Raw genomic sequence first — 26,097 nt, forward strand, 5'->3', positions numbered from 1 at the left:
TATGTTGCCCAGGCTGGTCTTGAAATCCTGGGCTCAAGTGATCCTCCTGCCTTGACCTCCCAAAGTGCTGGGATTAGAGGCATGACTCATGCCTGTAATCTTTAATCTTATATTTAGACTTCTGAATATACTGTGGTTCTTTGCTTTTCAATCTAAAAGTCTTATAGTTTTGAAATAAAATATTCCCTTCCAAGGAGCCCCCTTGTGAGTACCAACACAGAGACCCCGGCCGGGCATCTCGTAACCATATGAGTACTTGCCTCATCGCAGGCCTTAACGAAGCAGCCCATAAGGCGGTAAATTTTGAAAAGCTCAAAGAAATCTCTCAAAGTGTCGATGAAAACCCCACTGAATTTCCTTCTCACCTTACAGCGGCCCTCCAAAAATATACCCGTGTTGACCCCACCTCCCGGGAAAAAACCATTGTTCTTAATACCCATTTCATCTCTCTGTCTGCTCCTGACACATGGTGCAAACTTAAAAAGGCTGAAAACGGCCCTCAAATCCCACAACAAGACCTTCTCAACCTGGCTTTCAAAGTCTTTAATAATAGGGATGAACAAGAAAAAATAAACAAAGCCCAACGAGATCATGCCAAATGCCAGCTACTAGTCACGGCTATTCGCCAATCTGGCAACAGCACCCAAGGGCATAAAATACCCGATAGCAGTATCCCTTCTGGGGCCTGTTTTAAATGCAGCAAAGAAGGCCACTGGGCGCGGGCATGTCCCAACCCAAGAACATCAAAAATTCCTTGCCCAGCCTGCCAAGAAACCACTGGAAGTCTGATTGTCCTCTTAACAACCAGGCTAACAAACCAACTCCTCAAAACCCTGGCAAGGCAAGGAGTGAAAAATCGCTCACCCTACTATGGCTCCTTGGCCTGGTCCCATCTGCCATTACTGCATCGGAGCCCAGGGTAACTCTGCTAATAGCAGGGAAGCCGATCTCTTTTTTAATCGATAGCGGGGCCACCTACTCGGCTTTATCTAAATTTTTAGCACCCACTTACCCTTCCCAGGTCTCGTCTCACATCCACGCGCTACTGAATCCCTTACTTGTTCCCTATCTAATACCATTTTTCTTCACACTCCTTCCTTATCATGCTTCATTGCCCCAACTCCATCCAAGGCTGAAACATATTCGCCAAATTCAGAGCTTCTATCACCTTTTCCTGCCCCCCTCAACCAGAGTTCCTCCTGCTCCTCTCTGCTAGTAAGGCCCCTGACCCCCGCTCCCCAGCACCCGCTACCCACCTCTCTCGTTAACCCAGTAGTGTGAAACACCACCAGCCCTTAGCTGCTCACCAGGACCCCATCAAAATCCAGTTAAAAGACCCCTCTAAATTTCCCAACATTGCCCAGTACCGCATTTCCCTAACACACCAAAAAGGCTTACAATCTATCATAAACAAGCTCTGCTCACACTGTCTTCTTAGACCAACACACTCTCCATATAACACCTCCAACCTCCCCGTTAGAAAATCCGACCGCTCATATTGACTCGTTCAGGACCCCTGAGCCATCAATCAGGTTGTCCTCCCTATTCACCCCGTGGTCCCTAACCCCTATACACTTCTCTCTCTCATCCCCTCCAATGCCACCCACTATATGGTAATCAACCTAAAGGATGCTTTCTTTACCATTCCCTTACACCCTAATTCCCAAGACCTCTTCACCTTCACCTGGACTGACCCTGACACTCTTCAGTCAAGGCAACTCACATGGACTGTCCTCTCCCAAGGCTTCAGAGGCAGCCCTCACTTCTTTGGACAACCTCTAGCCCAAGACCTCACCTCCTTAGACCTCTCCCCCAGCTGCCTCCTCCAATATGTCGACGATCTCCTTCTCTCCAACCCCTGCCTAGAGGACTCCCAAATTCACACCATTACCCTCCTAAACTTTCTTGCTAGCAAAGGATATAGGGGCTCCCCCTCCAAAGTCCAACTATCTACCCCAACAGTAACATACTTAGGAGTCTAACTCTCCCCCAGGGCCCGAGCCATGACCCCAGCACAAGCAATCTTAATAAATAGCTTGCCTCCGCCTTCCTCAAAAAATAAAATTCTCTCTTTCTTAGGACTGGCAGGTTTCTTTAGAATATAGATTCCCAACTTTGCCTTCCTGGCTTGGACCCTCTATGAAGCAGCCAAAGGCCCTCTCAATGAACCCCTAAACCCCACACACAACATACTTCCCAGTTTCTGTAGACTCCAAACCACTCTCGTCACTGCACCTGCCCTGTCCTTAACCCACATCTCCCAACTCTTCCTTCTCTGTACCGCCGAAAACCAAGGAATAGCTCTCGGGGTCCTAGGGCAACAAAAGGGAAGTCCCCCTTCCTTTGCCCCTGTGGCATAACTCTCTAAACAATTAACATTGTCAAAGCATGGCCAACCTGTCTTAGAGCATTAGCAGCAGCGACCATTTTAGTTCTGTAAAGTAAAAAACCGACATTCAGCCAAAGTATCACCGTCCACAGCTCTCACAACTTACAGGATCTCCTCTCCTCCCAGGCATTAAGCTCCCTCTCTCCTTCCCGAATTCAGTCACTCCATGCCCTCTTTATCGAAAATCCCGAATTCAGCTTCACCAAAAGCGCCTCCCTCAACCCAGTATCCCTACTCCCCATATCCTCTTCCCCTTCTACTCATTCTTGCACTGACATTTTGGATCACCTGCAGCCACACTTCCGAAACATCTCCCCCGAGCCGCTCACTAACCCAGATGACCAACTCCTCATAGATGGCTCCTCTTCCGGAGCCCCCGGCTCTCCAAAAACTGGGTATGCAGTAGTTACCTTAAACCATGTAATTGAGGCTAAACCACTACCTCCAAGATCCTCCTCCCAAAATGCAGAACTTACAGCTCTCACCAGAGCCCTAACCCTTTCCAAAGGCAAACAAGTCAACATTTATACAAACTCCAAATATGCCTATCACATCTTTCATTCCCATGCTGCCATCTGGCAAAAGAGAGGATTCCTGACTACCAAAGGAATCCCCATCACTAACGGCCCCCTTATTTACCAACTCCTTCAGGCTGCACCTTCCAACCAAAGCAGGGGTTATACATTGTCAAGGACATCAAACAGGATCAGATAAAATCTGAAGAGAAAACACAAAAGCCAACAAGGCAGCAAAAAAAGGTCTCTCTTTCTTCTGCCCCTGGCGCTCTCCTCCTCGTTGTCCCTACAATCCAACCCCAGTATCTCTCCCCCACACACACAAAAAAAGCTTCACTACTACAACAAAAAAAAACCTCCTTCCAAAAGAACTAGATAATCAAAAATCAAAAACTCATCCTCCCCCAAAAACAAACCAAAAAAAAAAAAAAATTGTAACATCCCTTCACTAATCCTTCCATATTGGTGCATGCCCCCTATACCTACTCCTTTGCCCTTATTTCTCCTCCCCCCATCTATTTACCTTACTAAAAAACCTAACCTCAAACTGTCATATATGCTCTGTCACTTCTACCCGAGTGGCCCTCCGTTCTCCATCTATTCCTACACACCAGTTAAGAGGAAACTCATTATCATATTTCCAGGCACTCTCTACAGATGTGTAGGCTTCCCTTAAGAAAAAAAAAAAAAAAAAAAAAAAAGCAGACTCTATTACCCACCTCGAAAACCAATTAGTCTCCCTAGCAGCAGTTATCCTTCAAAACGGCAAAGGCCTTGATTTACTTACTGCAAAAAATGGAGGTCTCTACATCTTCCTAGATGAGGAATGCTGCTTCTTTTTTAAATCAGTCAGGCTTGGTTCAGGATGCAGTCAAAAAACTAAAAGACTGAGTGCACCCCTCTGCTCCCCCCACCCACACACACAAAAACAGCTCTTTGCCTGGCCCTCTTGGCCCCCTTGTCTCTCAGCTCTTAGGCCTCCTAGTTACTCCCACTACTAGGACCCGTCATAACCATTCTCCTTCTTCTAATCTTTGGGCCCTACCTCTTACGTCTCTTTACCCAGTTTTTACAGAACGTGTTCGAGCTTTCACCCATGGAACCATACAAAACATGATGCTACTACAAAAATACCAGCAATTTCAAAACCAGTACCAGGACCAACCCCTACCTTCCAGCCTTTCCCGTGACCACTGCCCCTCTCAGCTTGAAGTAGCAGATGAAAAATGGCACCCCCTTTCCCATCATCTGTTAAAAGGCTGGAATGTTAGGGTCACCCCGACCAGACCATTCCTTTCCCCTCCCACAGGCCTTACAATACAGTCTCTTGCACTCTCCACACAGCTACCCTAGGGCAACAGACAAATCCCCCATCACTGACCCCTCCAGTAACTGTTTGTCCAGACAGTTACAGGATGCGGTTAACATGTCTGTTAACCTCGCATAACAAAGCTGGCAAAAAACATCTCCAGGATGCAGTCAAGACACCTGCACCCCCGACTCAACTCCCCCACCCTGACCCAATTCCTCTCCCTATAAAGTCCTGCAGTAGTCTGTAAGCAGGGCTGCCTCCTCTGCTGTTGTCAGGAGGTAGCTGGCAGGACTGACAATAAATCAGTTTGCCTGAACTTGGGTCTACTGGCCTCATTCCTTTCTCAGCTGTCGTTCCAATTATCCCTTACAGTTACTATATTTTGTGCATTGATCCATTAATTCATCAACCATGCACTGGACACCTGTGTTCTAGATATAAGGAAAAAAAAGATGAAGAAAGCAAAACCCCTTCCCTCAAGGATTTCCAATGTCTGAGGGGAAAGACAAGCATGTAGACAAGATAAATAATTACAGTGTCATGTGTTAAGTGTCCTGATAGAAATATGAACAAAAGTAGGTAGGAATGTATGAGGAACACAATTACAATTTGTCTAGGAAAACATTATAGAAGACTTACACTGAGGTTCCATTTAAACTGGTAAAGAAACTTGGCAGGATGAGAAAAATGGGATGACTTCTAAAATGTTAGTTCCATCCTCTTTTCATCGTTTTCACTTACAAATTCTCCCAGAAATATAACTGGTTCTCACAGAATTCAATTCATTAAATTTAATCAGTAGAACACTCAGACAATATAAGAAACTACTGGTTATTGTTAGGATAAATATGTTAAAATAAAATCTTGAAATTCAAAGAAACATATCAAAATAAACTCATTCTATTGACTACCAACTATATGCAAATTCAATATTCAAGACCTAACATCGTCAGCTCAGTCTGTGCAATAGTTTGAAAGTGTCCCCTACAAAATTCAGGTGTTGTCAATGTGATAGTATTCAGAGATGGGGCCTTTAAGAAGTGATTATGTCACGAGGGCTCCTCTCTCAGGAACGGGATTAAGGCCCTTATATAGAAGGCTTCACATAGCCTTTTGGCTAGCTTGCCCTTTTACATTCTGCCATGTGAGAACACATCATTTCTCTCCTCTGGAGAATGCAGGAAAAAGGTGCCATCTTGGAAGCAGAATGGTGGCCTCACCAGACAACCACATCTGCCAGCACTTTTATTTTCTCATAGATCTGGAGGATAGAAAGTTCAATATTTAATTTCTGTCTTTATAAATTACCCAGTCTCAGTTGTTTGGTTATAGCACCACAAATGGACAAAGATAGGATGCCATAACAAAATACCATAGATTGGGTGGCTTAAACAGGAATTTATTTTCTCATTCTTCTGAAGACTTGAAGTCCAAGATCAACATGCCAGCAGAGTTGGGGCCTGGTGAGGGCTCTTCCCTTAGGTTGCAGATAGCACCCTTCTTGCTGTGTGCTCACATGGCCTATTCGTGCATGCTCCAGGAGAGAGTGAGAGCTCCAGTGTCTCTCCCTCTTTTATAAAGATACCAATGTTATCACACCAGGGTCCCACAACCTAATCTAAACCTAATTACTTCCCAAAGGTCCCATCTCCAAATATCATCCATTTGGGGTTAGGGCTTCAACATATGAATTCTGGGGGAACACAAACATTCAGTTGGTAGTGGTAGATTAAGCAATATGTTAATATAATTGTTAATCAGTAAGAAAGATGACACTAAAAAATGGCAGTGTCTTTCTACTAAGGAAACCAAACTATGCTTGGACATACTTATTAGCAAAGCTTAATTGAAAACAAAGTCAAAGTAAAAAATCTTAGACTCCAGAATTATTCTCAAAACCAACTTATTATTTTGTGACTCAGATTATCTGATTTATAATAGTGAAATAGCCAAACAGAACTATCTTGATAATATTATTGTAAAACATCTGAAGTCTTTATACTCTGGCTTTAATTTGAAAATTTAAACTGTATGTATGAATTTTTTCTACAGGCAAACCTTCTAATCATTTTAAATTAGTTACTGTAAATTTTAAATGATCTGCAGTTTTTCCTATTGTAAAAATATCTTTACATGTTTTAATAGCACCTTCAGAAATTACAAAATTATATATTATATCCTCACATGTGACAGTAGGACACAGCTATATCCTCTAGCCTTAATTATAGGAAAAGCATAGATAACTGTAAGGCTTAGCTTTATTGTTTTATAAATGAACCAGTAAAGTTCATTTTAGTGAAATGAGCACATGCTTTTCATAAATTAAAATAAATCTCACATGGTAAAGTACCCATTTTGAAAATTAATTTAATTACATGTTTAAAGTTTAATTACATTTAATTAAGCATTTAAGTTTAATATGAAATAAATGAATTATCAGTTAACTCTATGAAATGAAATACTGACTTGATAATTAAAATCTATAAATTTTCCTATTCTGCGCAAAACTGCTAGTTCTTACAAAACACTCAGAAAATATGTATTTTAATGACTATAGGATTATATCCTCACAGCTGATTAAGGAGTAATTTTTTTGGCACCTAGGTTGGTGGGTGTACATTTACTGCCTCAGTAAATGGAGGCAGCATGGTACAAAAAAAAAAGAGCAGAGGTTTTAGAAACTTGAGTTTGGGTGTTAGCTCAGTCACTGACAGCCTGCAACGGTAGGAGAGTTACTTAGCAACTCTAACCTGAAATTCCTTATAAAATGGGGTTAACATTCTGTTGGAGGGTTATTGGCAAAATTTAATGAGTTATCCCATAGTCAAATGTCTGGGAGAGCACCTGACTTGGAAAAGATATTTGACACATGCTAATCCCCTCCTTACCCCAGCTGTTGAATAAATGAAGAATAACACTGTACTTGCTGGTGTAAAAAAAGCATCGTCCTTAAAATATATTTTTTTTAATCACAAAAGTAACACCGTATTATTTTTCATTGAAATACATCAAACATAATATACATTTTACATTTATTTTCCTAAGCACTCTGTTAATGGAGACAGTATAGCAATGTTGCTAATACAGATATTTGATCAGGGAGAATTTACTTGGAACCTGGGTTCCACTCTTTACTACTATTTGAGAAATTAAGGGAAAATTATCCTGACTTATTTCACAAGCTTGTACGTAAATGCATGTTTGACTCAATGTGTGGCAAAAACTGGGAAATAGAAAAATCAATATAATAATTCAAACTTAACAAAAAATTAGTGAGGTAGTAAAGCAGGTGGTATTTCCTCTTCTCCCCACCTCCAATTTTTCACATGAAGATATTAATTTTCACTGATTTTAGGTGATCTGCCCAAGGTTAAGGGTAGGATGAACTCAATATCAGAATCCAGATTTTAAAAATTCCTTTATCAGTGCTCATTACTGCATGACATAGGAAGGTAAAGGTGAAAGACACCAAAATCTTCTGAAGCAGTGAAGCAAAAAAGAAAGATAAATCTGACAGATTAAGCTTGGTTCTATCACTTAATAATTAAACTCAGATAAATCAATTCTGTGAATTTCAGTTATCTTCTAGAAAATGGGACTACATACTTCTGCATATTAATACTACATAACCCTGTATAGGGTTAATATAAGGATTACAGAAGATAACAAATGTAAAGTGCCTAACAGAGTGGCTGACACATAGCAGTAATACATTAATGGTAGTTATAAATGCTAAAACAACATCAAAGCACCACTTTTGCTAAGTCTCTATCCATAGATTGGAGAACTCCATAATAAAGTTAATATTTTTTGGAAACGTTTAATAAGTGAGTACAATAGTCTCTACTAAATTCTCAGGTATTATTTTTAGAACAGAGACTATAAATTTTAAGTCATTTTGGTTCACAATGCCTTGCTATCAAATCTTCATTTAATAGTTCATCTAATTTTGAAAATGGTTTTACAAGTGCTTAAGAAAATATAAATGACAATCTGTTCCATAATTTACTGCAATAAAAATTGAAATTAAATATTCTTAACACTTTATAACATATATTATTCAATGTCAAGTCCTGTAATTTTCATTTTGTCTTAATAACATAATGGCAGTATAAACATGCTGGGTTGTTTTGATACTTAAAACCAAAACTCTAAATTCTAACTCACTTAAAATTATACAGATTGTCTTATTTACAGCAGAGCCAGAAATAGAAAACCTTCATAAATAAAATATTGTAAAGTACATACTTGTTTACTCTCTGAAAAAGTTTATGCCAAAAAATTAAATTAAGCAAATGATACTAGTTTGTATCATTTTCATTGCTATTATTATCAATACATATTTATTAGGTGTCTATTTGCATTTAAAGCTGAAAGACTCTGGTTTAGAACTGTTCTACATTTCTTGAAAACCAGCACTTACTATAAATTTGTTGTCCTGACTTTTCAAGTTGCAAATTAGAGAAATAGTGGTTCCAGCAGTTATAGGACCAAAGAAAAAAGAAAGTCACAGTAATGAAATACTATGAAAAATATATAGACTTGAAGTTACAAATTATATAGAAAACTAGTATTTATTATTATATTTACCCTTAGATGTGTATTCTTTCAAAAATGTGGCAAAAGTGCATTCAACTAAAATTTGAAATCAGACTTTGTTATTAAATTGGTCATTAACTTACCAGGGTTCTACTTTGAGAGTTGAAGATACTTTCTCTGGAAGAAAAAATCCATGCCAGTTTGAAGCCTCAATTAGTTCTTGTGGTATTCTTTTTGATGCATCATAATAGTGACCAAATCGTGATGATACTGGTCCAATCTGCTAAAATAAAACCCATAGTGGCTGTTAAACAATTATTTTTAAGCTATAATTTATTTGTCCTACATCCAGCAAAACAATGACATACTTATGAATTTTAAGTTAATAAGGAAGAACTGATATACATACACTAAGTAAATTTCAAAGAAGCATACAACAACCTTTATTATTTTAAACCATTTATAGTTACAAATCAACCTTTTTATCTTTCACGTTTCTTCACTTCTAGTGGTTCCCTAAATTTGACAAGAATTTAAAAACCTCTTTGGTTTTTTTTATTATACTGTATACCTTTCTAAGTTTAAAACTTAATATACATAATTCTCAATTAATATTTAAGATTCTAGGTTTTAATGACAAATTAAATATGCAGTTGCCAAGAACTAAATGAAAGCTTAAACTCAATTAATTCACTGGTTAGAGGTCCAAAAGAAGCTAGCTATTTAAATATATTAAACTGAGTATCATTTTAAAACTGAATTCTCACATAAGACAATATACATGTATATCAAACATTTCTTAGAAATTGAAATTAAGCTTATAGGATAAAATGTACTACAATACTCCAAACAGGAACAAGGCACGATAAAGTTGAAGAATGTATATGACCTACATTAGATCAATCAGAACCTGGCATAATCATTGGTTCATTGATAATTCCTCTTTTGTGTTCTCTACTAACAATTTCTCCAACAAATTATCTTTCTTATAAGAAACTCTAATTTATATGACACTGAATTGATTTATATGGGATAGCAAAGTCTACTAACATAACATTATTATTAGGTTGCTTTGAATGGAATTTGAGCTAATTTCTTTCATTCAACACATTGAAAATATATATATACCACTATCCAAAATTGAATTATTAACAAATTCCACTTGGCAATACTTTCTAATAAAAGATTCCAGATCTACTCTTACATAATTTCCACTGTCCTGAAACATATAAGTTTCAGACTATTCAACAAAACTAGATAATCACTACAGAAATTGAAGAACTATACATAGTAGATACTTATCTAAGTGACAACTTTTTAATTTAGATAAGAAAGACATATTTGCTTGACACTAGATATTTGCATTTAAGATTTCAAGGGTTCATATTCTTAAACTAAATGCCTACAAACATGAAATTATACAGTAATAAGAAATAAAACTTTTAAAGTCTAATAGAAACACTTTTTTCAGATTCAGAGTCTGTAGGTTCAACATTTATTTTTTAAATGAAATGACTGTTCATCCCTCCATAAGGTACTACTTACTTTCATTAATGAAAGAGATGCTATCAATTTGCTTCAATCTAATCTTTTCAAACCAATATGTACAGAATTCTTGTTCCCAAAACATAATTTATCCATTTACCATGAAACTATGGATAAATAAAATATATAATATTAAAATGTTTCTTAAAACTAGGGTGCAAACTTTTAAAATGTAAAGTTATTAGTCTAAAGCAATTTAAACAAGGTCTGTTCTTTGGCCTATAATCTATTCTTTATCCGGATTATAGTTCAGAATGTTTTTACTGCAATCTCTGCTAGAGCTCATCTTTTTATTGTGTAAGTCCAAGCCCCCTTAATGTTTTAGAAAGGCCTTGACTAACTGAACTTTGATCTGATGTCTTCATTGAGAAAAACACCAGGTTGCCCATTTCAGATGCAAATCCCCCTAAGGCCCAACAGAATTTAGTAAAGACAGCAAAAAAGAAAAACCCAGAAGTTTCCAGGATCCTCTTTGAGAATCCTGGGGCACACTGGTGTCCTTAATCCATGCTGCTGCATGGATTAAGGTAGGTGATAACCTTTCCTGATTCAAAAGAATAAGCAGAGTGCCTACAAACTGGGTGGAGACTAGGATTTGGCTATAATAAAACACCATGCAATAAAAGCTTGGTCTATGTCAGAAGCCTCTGAAAAGGCCTCAATGTACCACATTCCCAGGCCTAGTAGGGAAGCTTGCAAAAGCCTACCTGAATCAAATAAGCATGAATAATCTATTTTAGCAGACTGGCCATGGGGAGAGAGAAAGAAAGAGACTTTTCATTTCTTTTAAGTTTGAGTTAATAAATTTATTAGTGGACTGAAAGTTCTTGAAGTCTTATGCACTCAGAGAAATATGCTAAATTGCCAAAAAGCAAAGTATGCTTTTTAAGTTGCCGTCTCTATTAATGTTTCTAATTACAATAGTAATGTGATAGAAATCACAGATTTTGAATGAATCAAGGCAGAAAATTGATTTCATGCTGAGACAGTTTACATATAGAACACAAATAATTCATTAAAATGTAAAAATAAAACTGGAAGCTTTACTCATTATAATTATTAATTTATTTAGAAATTAAAATTAGATATAGTAGCTAAAATATTCATAAGGTAGCCATGAAAATTTTATTGCTGATGAAGAATTTTAAAATTCCAGTTAAAAATGAAAATAAAAATCTATTCTTACAGGAAAAAACAATTTCCCAAATTTTTCTGCTCAAGACATACAACATTAACATATAATCAGATTTTGAAACACTGAAATCTTTTGAGGCCTAGAATTATAAAACAAAGACTTAGACATTTCCTCTAAAAAAGATAACTACATGTTGTAAATAAAATAATTATTATCATCTACAAAAAACTGTCATCAACTCAATAAAAATGGATAAATTTAAAATATCAAACTATTATCAATAACTAGTCAGCTTATTAGGTAAGAACATGTTGCTTTAGTTTTACATTATGAAAACTTCTAATTCACATTCATAAACTGCCTTTTGACTTTGTCATCTGTGGAAGTGTGTAAAATGAAATGGTTCAGTAAATTTTATGATGCTAAAAGAAAATGAACTTTGATGGGGGTACAGGAGGAAAATGGTAAAAAACAATACCATACTCTACTTCTAGTATGTTACAAAGAAACAAAACTTTCAAAGAAAAGCTGCACCAAAAAAATCTAAATATGACATTTTCTTCCCGTTATTATTTCTTATTTCTCAGTATAGCATACCAGACAGCAAGAATCCAGTTTTTAAAACACTTCGATCCTTAGTTTAATCACTAGAAATTGGAGCTAATAATTATTTTACGAGGCTGTTGTGAGACTCTAATGTAATACTAGCAATGAATATTCTGTAAATTATGAATTGTATGTAACTGTTATTCATTATTATTATTGTGTCATGATTCACTAGAGAATGAGAAGATCCGTCACTGTGTTTTGTAATTACATTGACTTATTGAAAAAATGGTATTTGTTGGTCATCTATACCTGTACACATCTACCACAGGACTGTTGCAGCTAAACCATTAAGACAGAAAGTCAATGTTTCCTGAGAATTTAATATAATAAAGACTTAACACACTGCAATGAATTGCTGGAGTCATTGTAGCTCATAGTATTAAAGCTCTGCAATACTGAGAAAATTAAGTCTCAGAATATACTGTTGGCTAACAATTCATGGAGTGTCAGGAATAGTGGTTGATGATTATAAGACAGTGGAGAAGAAGGCATATCTAGCTTAGAGAGAGAATTAAAATCACATGTTGAAGGAAAGAGGGCTTTTTAAAACTATACACTCTTCCATTTAAATGAAGCACTGCTTTATGCTTTACTGAACTATTGTTACTGATCTAGGTGTATATATTCTTGTCCTCTTTTGCATTAGTAAGTGGTAATATGGCCACACCCTTAGGACCTGGTGACAACTTATTTTAAAAGGCATCTCTGATAATCAACACTCCTAGTTTTGAACTATTTATTTAATCTTAAGCCACAATTATGTTAACTGCATTTTGTCCCAAGTAAAATAAAGAAAACAGTGAAGTCTACGGTCAAACCACCCTGAATGTGCCCAATCTCATCTGATCTCAGAAAACCCAGTGATATGGTTTGGTTCTGTGTCCCCACCCAAATCTCAACTCGAATTGTAATCCCCAAACGTTGAGGAAGGACCCTGGTGGGAGGTGATTAGATCATGGGGGTGGTTTCCCCCATGCTGTTCTCCTGATAGTGAGAGAGTTCTCAGGAGATCTGGTGGTTTAACAGTAGCAGCTTCCCCTGTGCTTTCTCTCCTGCTGCCATGTGAGATGTGCCTTGCTTCCCCTTCACCGTCTGCCATGATTGTAAGTTTCCCGAGGTCTCCACAGCCATGTGAAACTGTGAGACAATTAAACCTCTTTTGTTTGTTTATAAATTACCCAGTCTCAGTGAGAATGAACTAATACAGCCAGGGGTGTGTGTGTGTGTGTGTGTGTGTGTGTGTGTGTGTGTGTTTGTGTGTGTGTGTGTGTGTGTTAAAATGAGAAAGGCAAAGTAAAGCCTAGATTTATAAAGTAGATAATGATGAGTGATCATCAAAGCCTATCAGTCTTGGCAAATCATCATATATAAAATTACCTTAACAGGCAAATATACATGCTAGTGACATTTCAAAGAAAAGCAAAGAAGCCAGAAGGTGATTCTATTTTCTAAAGTGGACAGAACTCACTGTAAATACAAGTAAACATAAGCATGACCATTGACTGCATATTCAAAATAAGCTATCATTTTGTCTATATTGATTAATGTGTCTTAGCTCAGTTTAATATTTAATCTACATACTATATAATTCATTCATTCATGCATCCAACAAATAATTACTGAGCACCTACTAAATGTCAGTAAAACAAAATGGTCAAAGTCCCTTTCTCCCACTGAGCTCACATTCTAGTAGGAGATAGAGGATAATAAATTAGATATATATTATCATCATTTAATGATAAGTGCCTTTAAGAAAAGTAAAGCAGCGAAAGAAGATGACAGAGAGTGGTTTTATTTCATCTACAGTGACAAAGGCAGTCACTTCTGATAAACTAATCTTTTAGTAGAGACCTAAGAAAATGAAAAAATAAATAATCTGGATAAGATCATCGTAAGAAGAGAACAATTTTCAAAACATTCAAGCTTTAAACCTTGAAAACTGAGCACTAGGGCCGGATTCAGTGGCTCATGTTTGTAATCCCAGCACTTCAGGAGGCCAAGGTGAGAGGATTGCTTGAAAGCAGGAGATTGAGACAAGCCTGGGCAACATAGTGAGACCCTGTCTCTACAAAAATAGAGACATGGTGCTGTGGCATGCACTTGTGGTCCCAGATACTTGTGAGGCTGAGGTGGGAAGATCACGTGAACCTGGCAGGTCAAGGTTTCAGTGAGTCATAATTGCACCACTGCACTGTAGCCTGGGCGACATAGTAAGATCCTATTTCAAAAAAAAAAAAAAAAAAAAGAAAAAAAGAAAAGAAAAAAAGAAAAGCTGTACTAAGTTTATTTGTTAATATGCAACCTTAATTAATAGATAACAAAGCTAATGGCAGGTACACCAGACTCTAAAAGGAGGAATGAAATTAGCACTACTCACTGGGGCAAGGATAGTATCTATGATTCAAATTTATAAAAAACAATGCATTTTTAAAGAAACAAATGATTTTTACCCAAACTCTATATAGCTTTCATAATAGCAATAAGAGAAAAGGCTGGCCAGGTACGGTGGCTCACACCTGTAATCCCAACACTTTGGGAGGCTGAGATGGGTGGATCACAAGGTCAGGAGTTCAAGACCAGCCTTGCCAACACGGTGAAACCCCATCTCTACTAAAAAGTACACAAATTAGCTGGGTGTGGTGGTGCGCATCTGTAATCCCAGCTACTTGGCAGGCTGAGGCAGGAGAATTGCTTGAACCCAGGAGGTGGAGGCTGCAGTGAGCCGAGATCGTGCCACTGTACTTGAGCCTGGGTGACAGAGTTAGACTCTGTCTCAAAAAACAAAAAAAGGAGAAAAAAGGCTTAAAGCTTTAGTTACTTGCATTTTTGACAACAATTTCACTTGAGAATGTTAATTGCCAATGAAAAGACCAAAACCAGCTGGGTGCAGTGGCTCGCACCTGTAATCGCAGCACTTTGGGAAGTCAAGGCAGGCAGACCACCTAAGGTCAGGAGTTTGAGACCAGCCAACATGATGAAACCCCGTCTCTACGAAAAATACAAAAACTAGCCGGATGTGGTGGTGGGCGCCTATAGTCCCAGCTACTCGGGTGGCTGAGGCAGGAGAATCACTTGAATGTGGGAGACGGAGGTTACAGTGAACTGAGATCATGCCACTGTACTCCAGTCTCTAAACTTAGAGTTTAGGTTCATTACTGACTCTTTCAGGACACAGCAGTAGAAAAATTAGAATACAGTCACAATTAAGCCCAGTCACTTGAATAAATCTGCCAGAGTCAAAGACATGAAGTTCTTTGCCATTAGGGTTCTCAAGTGCTAGTCCTCTATTTCTAGTTTGTTTTGATCTCTATCACTTAACTCATATTTTCCTAAACAGACTAACATCTATTCTGGCCGCCTGCACCCAGTTCTCGTTCACATCCAAACTAGGCTATACCTGTAACAACTTCTGATTACACAGAGCTTCCTTCTATTTTTTAATACAAATGTATAGTATTTTACTGTTCAGACACACCATAATTTACTTAGCTAGTTGCTTACTGATAGACATTTAGGCTATTTTCAATCTCTTGCTATTAAAAAAATACGCTGCAAGAATAGCTCATGTATATTCACTTTTACATTTTAGTAAATATATTAATGATGTAAATTTCCAAAAGAATCAAAGAATATATGTTTTTGTAATCATGAATGTTACTACCAAAATACTCTCTACAGAAGTTGTACCTTTTTACATTTTCACCAGCAAAATATGAGTACCAGCTTCCCCCACCCTTGCTAATACAGTGTCTTACCAAGTTAGATCATTGTCAATTTGATAAGAGAAAAATAGCAGGACAGTGTAGTTTTCATTTGAATTTCTCTCATTAAAACTGAAATTGGGCATACGTTTTGTATGTTTAAGAGTCACTTAAATTTTCTTTTCATATTTTTGACCATTAAAAAAAATCAGTTGTAGAATTTTTCCTTATTCATTTTAAAAGTTATTTGTATGTAAGTAAAATTTGTCCTTGTTTTATAATTTGAGTTGCAAATATTCTCTCTTAAATTTGTAGTTTGTTCACAGTCATTTAAATCACAGCGTAAAATTATTATTCAAATAGTTTCCACACTTAAATTAGAATAACATGTCATTGCTTAATATGCACCTATTATAACATGCTTTATATCTGGTACACAGATGATGCTTAGCTTAGTATTTGCTGACTAAATGAATAAATACATTTATCATTATTATTGACTAAAATAACATTAGTAAAAGTGCTGGAGGTACAAGAGGAAATAAAACAAGCACTCTGCCTTGCAGAAAATTTTCTGTCTGGTGGAGGAGAGAGTTACACTACCAATTAAGTATAAAACAATGAGAAAGATGTATTTTTTTTTTTTTTTCTTTTTTGAGACGAAGTCTTGCTCTGTCGCCCAGGCTAGAGTGCAATGGCACGATCTTGGCTCACTGCAACCTCTGCCTCCTGGGTTCAAGCAATTCTCTGCCTCAGCCTCCCGAGTAGCTGGTATTATAGGCGCCCGCCACCACACCCAGCTAAGTTTTGTGTATTTTTAGTAGAAACGGAGTTTCACCATCTTGGCTCGGCTGGTGTTGAACTCCTGACCTCGTGATCCACCCACCTCAGCCTCCCAAAGTGCTGGGATTATAGGTGTGAGCCACCGCGCCAGACCCAGAGAAAGACGTATTTTAAAATATATGAAGTGTTACAGGGAAAAAAAAGAAAGTAGATAATTATGTACAGAAAGCCATAAGAGGTAGTAACATTTGAACTTGGAGAAGGATGCATTGGTGAGTAAGAAAGTGAAAAAAGCATTACTAAAAGAAATACAAGCAATTTATAAGGAGCAATTCTCATAGGATAGTTGAATGTAGTGTTTTATATACACAGGAGGAAGAGGCTAAAAAGGTAGACTTGGATTAGGTTGTACAGATTTTCTATACAATCTTAAATTTGTATTTCATATTGAAAGCTTATAATAGCAAACAGGTTTCATCTCATATACTAACTTGGTAGTGGCTACCCAGAACATTCCTGTAGAGAAGAATTCTAAGGCTGTGTCTGAGTTTGGCAGGAGGGTATTAGAGGGTACTACAGTCTGCTATTTATTTAGAAGGGGGTAGTGAAAATAGGAAACCAAATGAGGCATTTGAAGTTAAAGAGTATCACACACATATTTCTATCCTTGGGAAAGATAACACTAATGTCAATATGGAAGACTAGAGATGGATGGACTAAGGAAACTATGTTTTATTCAGATTACGCAAGCTTATGTCTCTTCTTTAACTTTTCTACTAGTATGGTAATATCTGATAGATGTTAAATAATGTCATCCGAAAAGTGAATGAAATGAACAATCAAATAAGGAAGCTAATAAATGAACCATGCCATCACCAGGAACAGAGTTCATGAGTTACTGGACAGATTTATTGGCATTTGTTTTGACTTCTCAGAAATTTTTCCTTCATTTCTTACCTATTCTGTCTGTTCTGAATAGATGACATTACCAGACAGATGAGTCTGAAAATACAACGATTGAAAATGTTTAAGGATAAAAATAGTAACTCCAAAGAACCATCACTTACATTGAACATTTATAGGTAACCATACTGGATAGAAATGGCTTCATTAGTTCACTTACTCTGTCTTGCAACCCTAGAATAAAGCATTCTATATGGGTATTATGGAAGAGATGAAACAATCTATTTTGGTAAAAAAACAAGTTACCATAATTTTACTTGTAAGAAATATATCATCTTGACCAAATACTCTACAAATGAAACAGCTAATTCTTTAAATAAACAAATACACATATAGGCATACCACGAGAGATTCTGTAAGATGAAAACAAATGCATTTGCAAATTTTAGAAAGAATTTGTAGTTTTACTTGCCTCCATCTTGGGTAATAACTGGTAACGCCAAGCTATTTTCATCTTAATATTAGATTCTGGTGTTTTATGATTATACACATCTTCATCAAATTCCTTCTTACTATTATCATCAAGTAATGGTGCTGGAAGTTCCTAAGAAAACAGAATGACATATAATTGAGATTCTGTGGTAAAATACGACAATTTTCTTAAATCATAATGTTAGCAACACTAGAAATTTCCAATGTATTGAATTGAAAATTGATGACTAACATTGATTTAAATACAAATTCATAAAAATATAGACATTTCTAAAACAGAGAAAACAAGTATAATACAAACATTAAGTTTAATTTTTTAGCAATAAAATTTAAAGAAAATATCCAAATTTCTATACTCACAAAAATCAACTGCTATTCTAACAAGAGGTTATATTCATTTCTCAAAATGTATATGCTTAAAGCAAAGTCTGGAGTTAGTACTTATGTATTACATATAATTATTATTATGTTGGCCACAAGGTAAAAATAAAACATTTGCACAATCTGCTTACTGGTTTGTAATTTTAGAATTCAAAAAAGCCATTCACTAAAATAATGGGTGAAGTAACAACTAAGAATAATGACATTTATTTTACCTATATCAAATGCCAGTTTTGCACCTGCAAGCTTATGTCTCTTCTTTAACAATAATCTCTCATTAAATGAAGAGACGATAAGTTCCAATTTATTAATTTTGGAAGGTGACCAACTTCGTAACTATAAAAAACATAAAAAACTAGAAAACATTTTTGTTAAGCGGTACTATAGAAAGAATTCAAAGAAAACTGTATTTAAGTTTCTTCAAGAAGGAAAGCACATACAATAATTTTGTTTTATTTTCTATTAGAATCATAAAGATAATGTGGGGTCATTGGATTAGTAAATATAATCTGTGCTATGTTATATTTTAGTCTAAATTGCAACTTCTACTTTTCAAGATCAAATTTACTTATGCTTAGAATCATGTCAACAAATCAGCTCAAAACACATTACCTATTAATATGATATATTTTACTTACCTTCTAAAAGGCCTCAAAGTGAACCCACATTTTAATTAATGCTGGTATTAGAAACTAGTTATATCATTTAAGCTGTGAATCCATCATTCCTAGCTAAGCATTAGTATCTTACAATATAAAGTGACTTCATTTTCCAATGGAAATACGTATTTGTGAGGGAGTTTAGTGTAATACAGCATAGTGGTTATGAGTTTGAATTCGGCAACTAGAATGTCCAGTTCAAATCTTGACTTTGCACTAGTAGCAGTGTCTGTGTTACCACATGACCTCTCTATGTCTCCATTTATCATCTAAAAAATGGAGGTAATAGTATTTACTTCTGGCTGCACACAGTGGCTCACACCTAAAATCCTAGCACTTTGGGAGGCCAAGATGGGTGGATCACTTGAGTTCAGGAGTTTGAGACCAGTTTGGGCAACACATCTCTACAAAAAATACAAAAAAATTAGCTGGGTGTGGTGGCACACGCCTGTAGTGCCAACTACTTAGGGGGCTGAGATGGGAGGATCGCTTGAGCCCAGGAGGTTGAGGCTACAGTGAGCAAAAATCATGCCACTGTACTCTAGCCTGGGTGACAAAGCAAAACCCTGTCTCAACAACAACAACAACAACAGCAACAACAGCAGCAGCAACAACAACAAAGTATTATTCACTTCAATGGGTTGTTGTAAGGAGTAAATAAGTTAAAAATGTAAAATACAGAGAATGATGTTTCCTACATATGAGGAATCCTACAAATGTTAGATCATGAGAAGTCAGTCAAACAATTGTCCTCAGAGCCACACATTTTGTATTGTCAATATTGGGCAATAAATTTAGTATAATGTATTTGGATTAACATCTTTTTCAACCCCAGGGACACCTGGCAATAGCTGTAACAATGGTTACTCACAACTCAATAATAAAAACATTTGAAAAATAATTTATATCACATTGTCCTCTTATTGTGGAAAATAGTCCGATTCTAAGAAATGCTCTTACATTAATGTGTACAATATTAGAGAAATAATCCTAAAATACTAGAGACTCATTAATATGTTTAACTTATCTAAACAAGATGAGACTATAAAATATAGGTAAGCATTTCCTGATTTATCTTATTAAATATGTATCTATTCCCATAATAGACGTTTTACCATGTTAAACACTTTTAATGTATCATGAAAATTGTAATGATTCCAAGTTTAATACTGATAAGGCACTCATTTTCTTAAAGATGAGAATGTTCAAAAGATGTACAGAAAATACACTTTTTCAATTAATGCCTATATAAAGGTTATAAGGTTTCTTATATATGCATACATATATATATGGTTTCTTATATATACATATATAGGTTATAAGATTTCTTATATATACATACATATATACATTATATACACTTATATATATGCGCGTGTGTATGTGTATGTATATATACTCCTGGGCTCAAGGGATCCTCCCACCTCAGCCTCCTGAGTAGATGGGACTACAGGCGCATGCCACCATACCTGGCTAATTTTTGTATTTTTTGTAGAGACCAGATTTCACCATGTTTGCCCAGGCTGGTGTCGAACTCCTGAGCTCAAGCAATCTGCCTGCCTTGGCCTCCCAAAGTGCTGGATTACAGGCGTGAGCCACCGTCCCCAACCCTTTATATATTTTTTAAAGTGAAATAAAATTCACATAACATAAAAACATCATTTTAAGTACAAAATTTAGTAATTTTTAGTAATTCAGAGTTGTGTAACCATCACCACTATCTACCTTCATCAGTCCCCCAAAAAACTGCACACCCATTTTAAAATCACTCCACATTCCCCTTCTCCCCTGCCCCTGGCAACCACTAATCTTGTCTTTATGGATTAGTTGTTCTGGACATTTCCTATAAATGGAACCATACAATATGTGACCTTTTGTGTCTGGCTTCCTTCACTTAGACTAATGTCTTCAATGTTCAACTATGTTGCACCAGTATTTCACTCTTTTCTGTGGTCGAATACTATTCATTGTATGTATGTACCACATTGTTTAACTACTACTCATCACCTGACGTACATGGATCATTTCTATTCTTCAGTTATTATGGCTAATGCTGCTATAAATATTCACACATAAACTTTTGTGTGAACATGTTTCCATTCTCTTTGGTATATACCTAGGAGAGGAATTCCTGAGTCACAGGGTAACTCCATTTTTAACTATTTGAGGAACTGCCAAAATGTTTTCCACAGTGGCTGCACCATTTTACATTCTGACCAACAATGTAAGTGGGTTCCATTTATTATATATTCTGAGCAACCAATTGTTATTATTATTATTTCTAAATAGCTACCCTAGTGGGGATGAAGTGGTATCTCCGTGTGGTTTGGATTTGCATTTCCCTAATGACAATGATGCTGAGCATAACTTCATTTGCTGGGTTGGCCGTTTGTATATCTTAGAAATATGTCTAACGTGGCCTTATCCCTCCCCTTTTTCTTCTTTTCTTTTCTTTTTTTTTTTTTTTTTTGAGATGGAGTCTCAAAAAAAAACACCAGAGATCCAGGAAACAAGGCATCTTACACAGAAGCAAGGTCAAGGCAGTTGCTAGAATGATAAAGGAAAGTGCCAGAATAACAGCTGTGTAGACAACCTCGGAAGCAAGCTATCCATTTGGAGTTGGAGTATGGAGGATTCCAAGGGTTTCATACTTACATGCATTAAAGAGGAGTTTGAAAACTTTAGTGGAAAGTTTTGGGATGAATTCATAATTCATACAGATAAAAAATGAGGCAATTGTTACTTCTAGAAAAAACAACAGGTATATAACAAAGGAGAAATATAGACTGTCAAATATTGTAATATTTGACTGAATAAGAAATTGTCCTAATGTACACACTTAATACTGACTTAACTAGGGAAGAAGAATTAAATATACTGAAAGGGAAAATAAAGAAAGTGATAGACCAGCCTCGGCAACATGGTAAAACCTCATCTCTACAAAAAATATTAATACAAAAATTAACTAGGGGTGGTGGCGCTCAACTATAGTCGCAGCTACTTGGGAGGCTAAGGTGGGAAGATCTCTTGAGCCCTGGAGGCAGGGGCTGCAGTGAGCCAAGATTGTACCACTGCACTCCAGCCTGGGTGACAGAGTGAGATCCTGTCTCAAAAACAAACAAAAGAAAAAAGTGATATAGGGAAAGAGAAAGAGCAAGAGAGAGAACGAGAAAGAGCATGTGTGAGAGACAGTGTGAGAATGTGTGTGTGTATGGTATTATATGAGAGGTGAACCTTCGTATTGTGTGCAAGGATAGTAATAGACACAAAAATGGGAAGGAAAAGGCAGTACAGAAATAAGAAGTCAAATAAATGCCACAAGAATAAACTGATAGTGGTCTATGTATACCCCACCAACCCCAAACTTCCTTTTATATTAATATTAAAAGGAACACCTACTACTAATATTAGATCCTTTAGAAAAAGACCTTTTATTTCACAGTATTGAGTAAGTTATCAAGTCTCAAAAAGTATACTAAATTTCTTCTAAGGAAAAGTGGTTTAAATATTTCTTTTTCCATGAAGTAGTATATTTTTAAAACCATCAGACTGGAAGAACAATTGGTGTTTGGGGCAAAGAGAGTCCATTTGGGAATATCTGTATTTGATGATGAATATCCAACCCAAGAGACCTTCTCTGAAGCAGGAGTTGTAACACTACAGGAAAGAAATCACACAGAGAAAATAGCAACCTCTCCAGCCTGCTTACCTCCATCCATTAACTTTGATATTTCTCCTTTGCAAACTCAAGGGGCATATTGCATACACTATAAAATTCAACACCACAAAAAGCACATGACTTCTTATGTTACTAGCATTCTCAGCATTATTTCTAGAATGGGATTTTAGAAGTCTCAACTTTTCAAAACAGTCTATACAAAAAAATAACTCATTTGTCTTTCTTTTTTTTTATTATTATACTTTAAGTTCTAGGGTACATGTACACAACGTGCAGGTTTGTTACATATGCATACATGTGCCATGTTGGTGTGCTGCACCCATTAACTTGTCATTTACATTAGGTATATCTCCTAATGCTATCCCTACCCCCTACACCCGCCCCACAATAGGACCCAGTGTGTGATGTTCCCCTTCCTGTGTTCAAGTGATCTCATTGATCTCAACCTATGAGTGAGAATATGCGGTATTTGGTTTTCTGCTCTTGTGATAGTTTGCTGAGAATGATGGTTTCCAGCTGCATCCATGTCCCTACAAAGGACATGAACTCATCCTTTTTTATGGCTGCATAGTATTCCATGGTGTATATGTGCCACATTTTCTTTATCCAGTCTGTCACTGATGGACATTTGGGTTGATTCCAAGTCTTTGCTATTGTGAATAGTGCCGCAATAAACATACGTGTGCATGTGTCTTTCTAGCAGCATGACTTATAATCCTTTGGGTATATACCCAGTAATGGGATTGCAGAAGATAGAATATTGCTGAATATCGAGTGTTGCTGTCTGATTCTTGCTCTGAAAGCTTCATCTCAGGGGTGTACCCCGCCGTGTGAGGTGTGAGGTGTCGGTCTGCACCTAGTGGGGGATGTCTCCCAGTTAGGCTACTCAGGGGTCAGGGACCCACTTGAGCAGGCAGTCTGTCTGTTCTCAGATCTCAACCTCTGTGCTGGGAGATCCACTGCTCTCTTCAAAGCTATCAGATGGGCATTTACCTCTGCCGAGGTTTCTCCTGCTTTTTGTTTAGTTATGCCCTGTCCCCAGCGGAGGAGTCTACAGAGGCAGGCTGGCCTCCTTGAGCTGCGGTGGGCTCCACCCAATTCGAGCTTCCCGATGGCTTTGTTTACCCACTTAAGCCTTAGCAATGGTGGGCGCCCCTCCCCTAGTCTCGCTGCTGCCTTGCAGTTAGATCTCAGATTGCTGTACTAGCAATGAGGGAGGCTCCGTGGGCGTGGGACCCTCTGGGCCAGGTGTGGGATATAATCTCCTGCTGTGCCGTTTGCTAAGACCCTTGGTAAAGCGCAGTATTAGGGTGGGAGTTACCCGATTTTTCAAGTGTTGTGTGTCTCAGTTTCCCTTGGCTAGGAAAAGGGATTCCCCTCCCCCTTGCGCTTCCCAGGTGAGGTGATGCCTCTCTCTGCTTCAGCTCTTGCTGGTCGGGCTGCAGCAGCTGACCAGCACCAATTGTCCAGCACTCCCCAGTGAGATGAACCCGGTACCTCAGTTGAAAATGCAGAAATCACCCGTCTTCTGTCTCACTCACGCTGGGAGCTGGAGGCTGGAGCTGTTCCTATTTGGCCATCTTGGGCGCGCACCCTCCTCATTTGTCTTTATTTAGATGAGCTCTCTTCAAATTTCAACTATTCCACTATGAGATCATTAAGGGCAAGGACTATGTCTTACTCTATCTTTTCATCCATAGCAACTGTTATATACTCAATGTTCGTGTCCTCCTCAGGTCGAAACACTGAACTCCTATCCCCTAATGAGATGGTATTTGGAGAAAGGGGTGTTTGAAAATAACTGAGTTTAAATGAGATAATAAAGGTAATTAATTACCTTGTAAGAAGAGACACCAGAAAGAGATCTTTATCTGTGTGAAAATAAGAGGTCATGTGAGCACACAGCGAGAAAGCAGCAGTCTACAAGCCAGGAAGAGAGCCCTCACCAGGAAATAACTTGGTTGGAACCTTGATCTTGGAATTCCTAGTCTCTAAAACTGTGAGACAGTAAATTTCTGTTGTTTAAACCACCTGATTTATAGTATTTTGTTACAGCAGCCTCAGCTGACTAACACAGATTTTGATACCAAGGAATAAGGTGCTGCTGCAAGAAATGCCTAAACACGTGGAAGTATCTTTGAAATTGGGTAATGGGTAGAGAGCCAGAAGAGTTTTGAGGTATATGCTAAAGATATGGATGCATACTGGAGGTTGCCAGGGTCAAGTGGTGGTAGGGAGACAGACTGCGAGTAGGCACATTTCTCAGGGGATGGAAATGTTCTATGTTATGATTGTGGTGGTGGTTATAAAACTCTGAACATTTACCCAAACTCACTGAATTGTATATCAAATTGACAAAATTATATGTAAATTATACTTTGGAAAAATTCACAACAATCTTCCTTCCTTCCTCCTCCTCTCCTTTTTTTGAGCCAGAGTCTTGCTTGGTTGCCGAGGCTGGAGTACAATGGTGCAAACACAGCTCACTGCAGCCTTCTTGAACTCCTGGGCTCAAGGGATCCTCCTGCCTCAGGCTCCCGAGTAGCTAGGGCTACATGTGTGCACCACCATGCCCAGTTAACTGTTTTCTTATTTTTTGTAGAGATGGTGTCTTGCTATGTTGCCCAGGCTGGTCTCTAACTCCTGGCCTCAAGTGATCCTCCTGCCTTGGCCTCCCAAAGTGCTGTGACTACAGGCATGAGTCATTGTGCATGGCCTACCATAAACCTTTTTTATATTAAGATACAATTCAGCAACATTAAAAGGGACTCCAATAAAAAGAGTGTAAAAATAAGAAACTGGTAACATCTTAATAGATAGATAATCTCTCTATAAACATATCCTCTCTCAAACAGAAAATGAGAACGAAATTAGAAATGTTGGGGAGAGAACAAGCAAAAGAAAATGAAAGACTAAACATAAAAACAATAAATAAATTAAAAATGTGACATGACAATGAGCAACAAAAGGAATATAAGAAGTGAAATCCATTTTACTTTCCTCTTCTAGAGACTCTGTTTACTGGCATACGCATTTTCTTTTCAAAGGGTCCAATTATATTTGATTCTGAAGTAAAAATATCTATATAATTAAAAATTTTAAATGCCAAGAGAGATGAAGAAGCTTCAGAAGAAAAGTTAGAAGTAAGGAGAGGTTAGTTCACGAGATTTCAGAAAAGAAGCCATCTCCATAAAAGTGCAAAGTGAAACAGCAAATCCTGATGTTGATACTGCAGCAAGTTATCCAGAAGATCTAGCGAAGTGATGAAGGTGGCTGCACTAAACAACAGATTTTCAATGTAGATGAAACAGCCTTCTACTGGAAGAAGACACTGTCTAGGACTTTCATGGCTAGAGAGAAGTCAATGCCTAACTCCAAATCTTCAAACGACAGGCTGACTCTCCTGTTAGGGGATAATGCAGTTAATGACTGTAAGTTGAAGCCAATACTCACTT

General features: G+C 37.3%; 1 protein-coding gene across 4 annotated transcripts in view; it reads right to left on the reverse strand.

The window, feature by feature from the left end:
* ELP4 (elongator acetyltransferase complex subunit 4) overlaps window positions 1–26,097 on the reverse strand; it is a 258,974-nt gene that overhangs the window by 165,160 nt on the left and 67,717 nt on the right. For 2 of the 4 annotated variants that reach the window (XM_005578322.4, XM_074014000.1), the window contains exons 4-5: window positions 17,904–18,035; window positions 8,899–9,035 (exon numbers count right to left, since the gene is read on the reverse strand). In XM_005578322.4, coding sequence (XP_005578379.3) covers window positions 8,899–9,035; window positions 17,904–18,035 — 269 coding nt within the window. Of the gene's footprint in view, window positions 1–8,898; window positions 9,039–17,903; window positions 18,036–26,097 lie in introns of all 4 variants that reach the window. The other 2 variants (XM_005578321.4, XM_015434948.4) reach the window with 1 other exon arrangement.

This window comes from Macaca fascicularis, chromosome 14 (genome assembly GCF_037993035.2).
Source record: "Macaca fascicularis isolate 582-1 chromosome 14, T2T-MFA8v1.1".
Taxonomy (NCBI): Eukaryota; Metazoa; Chordata; class Mammalia; order Primates; family Cercopithecidae; genus Macaca; species Macaca fascicularis.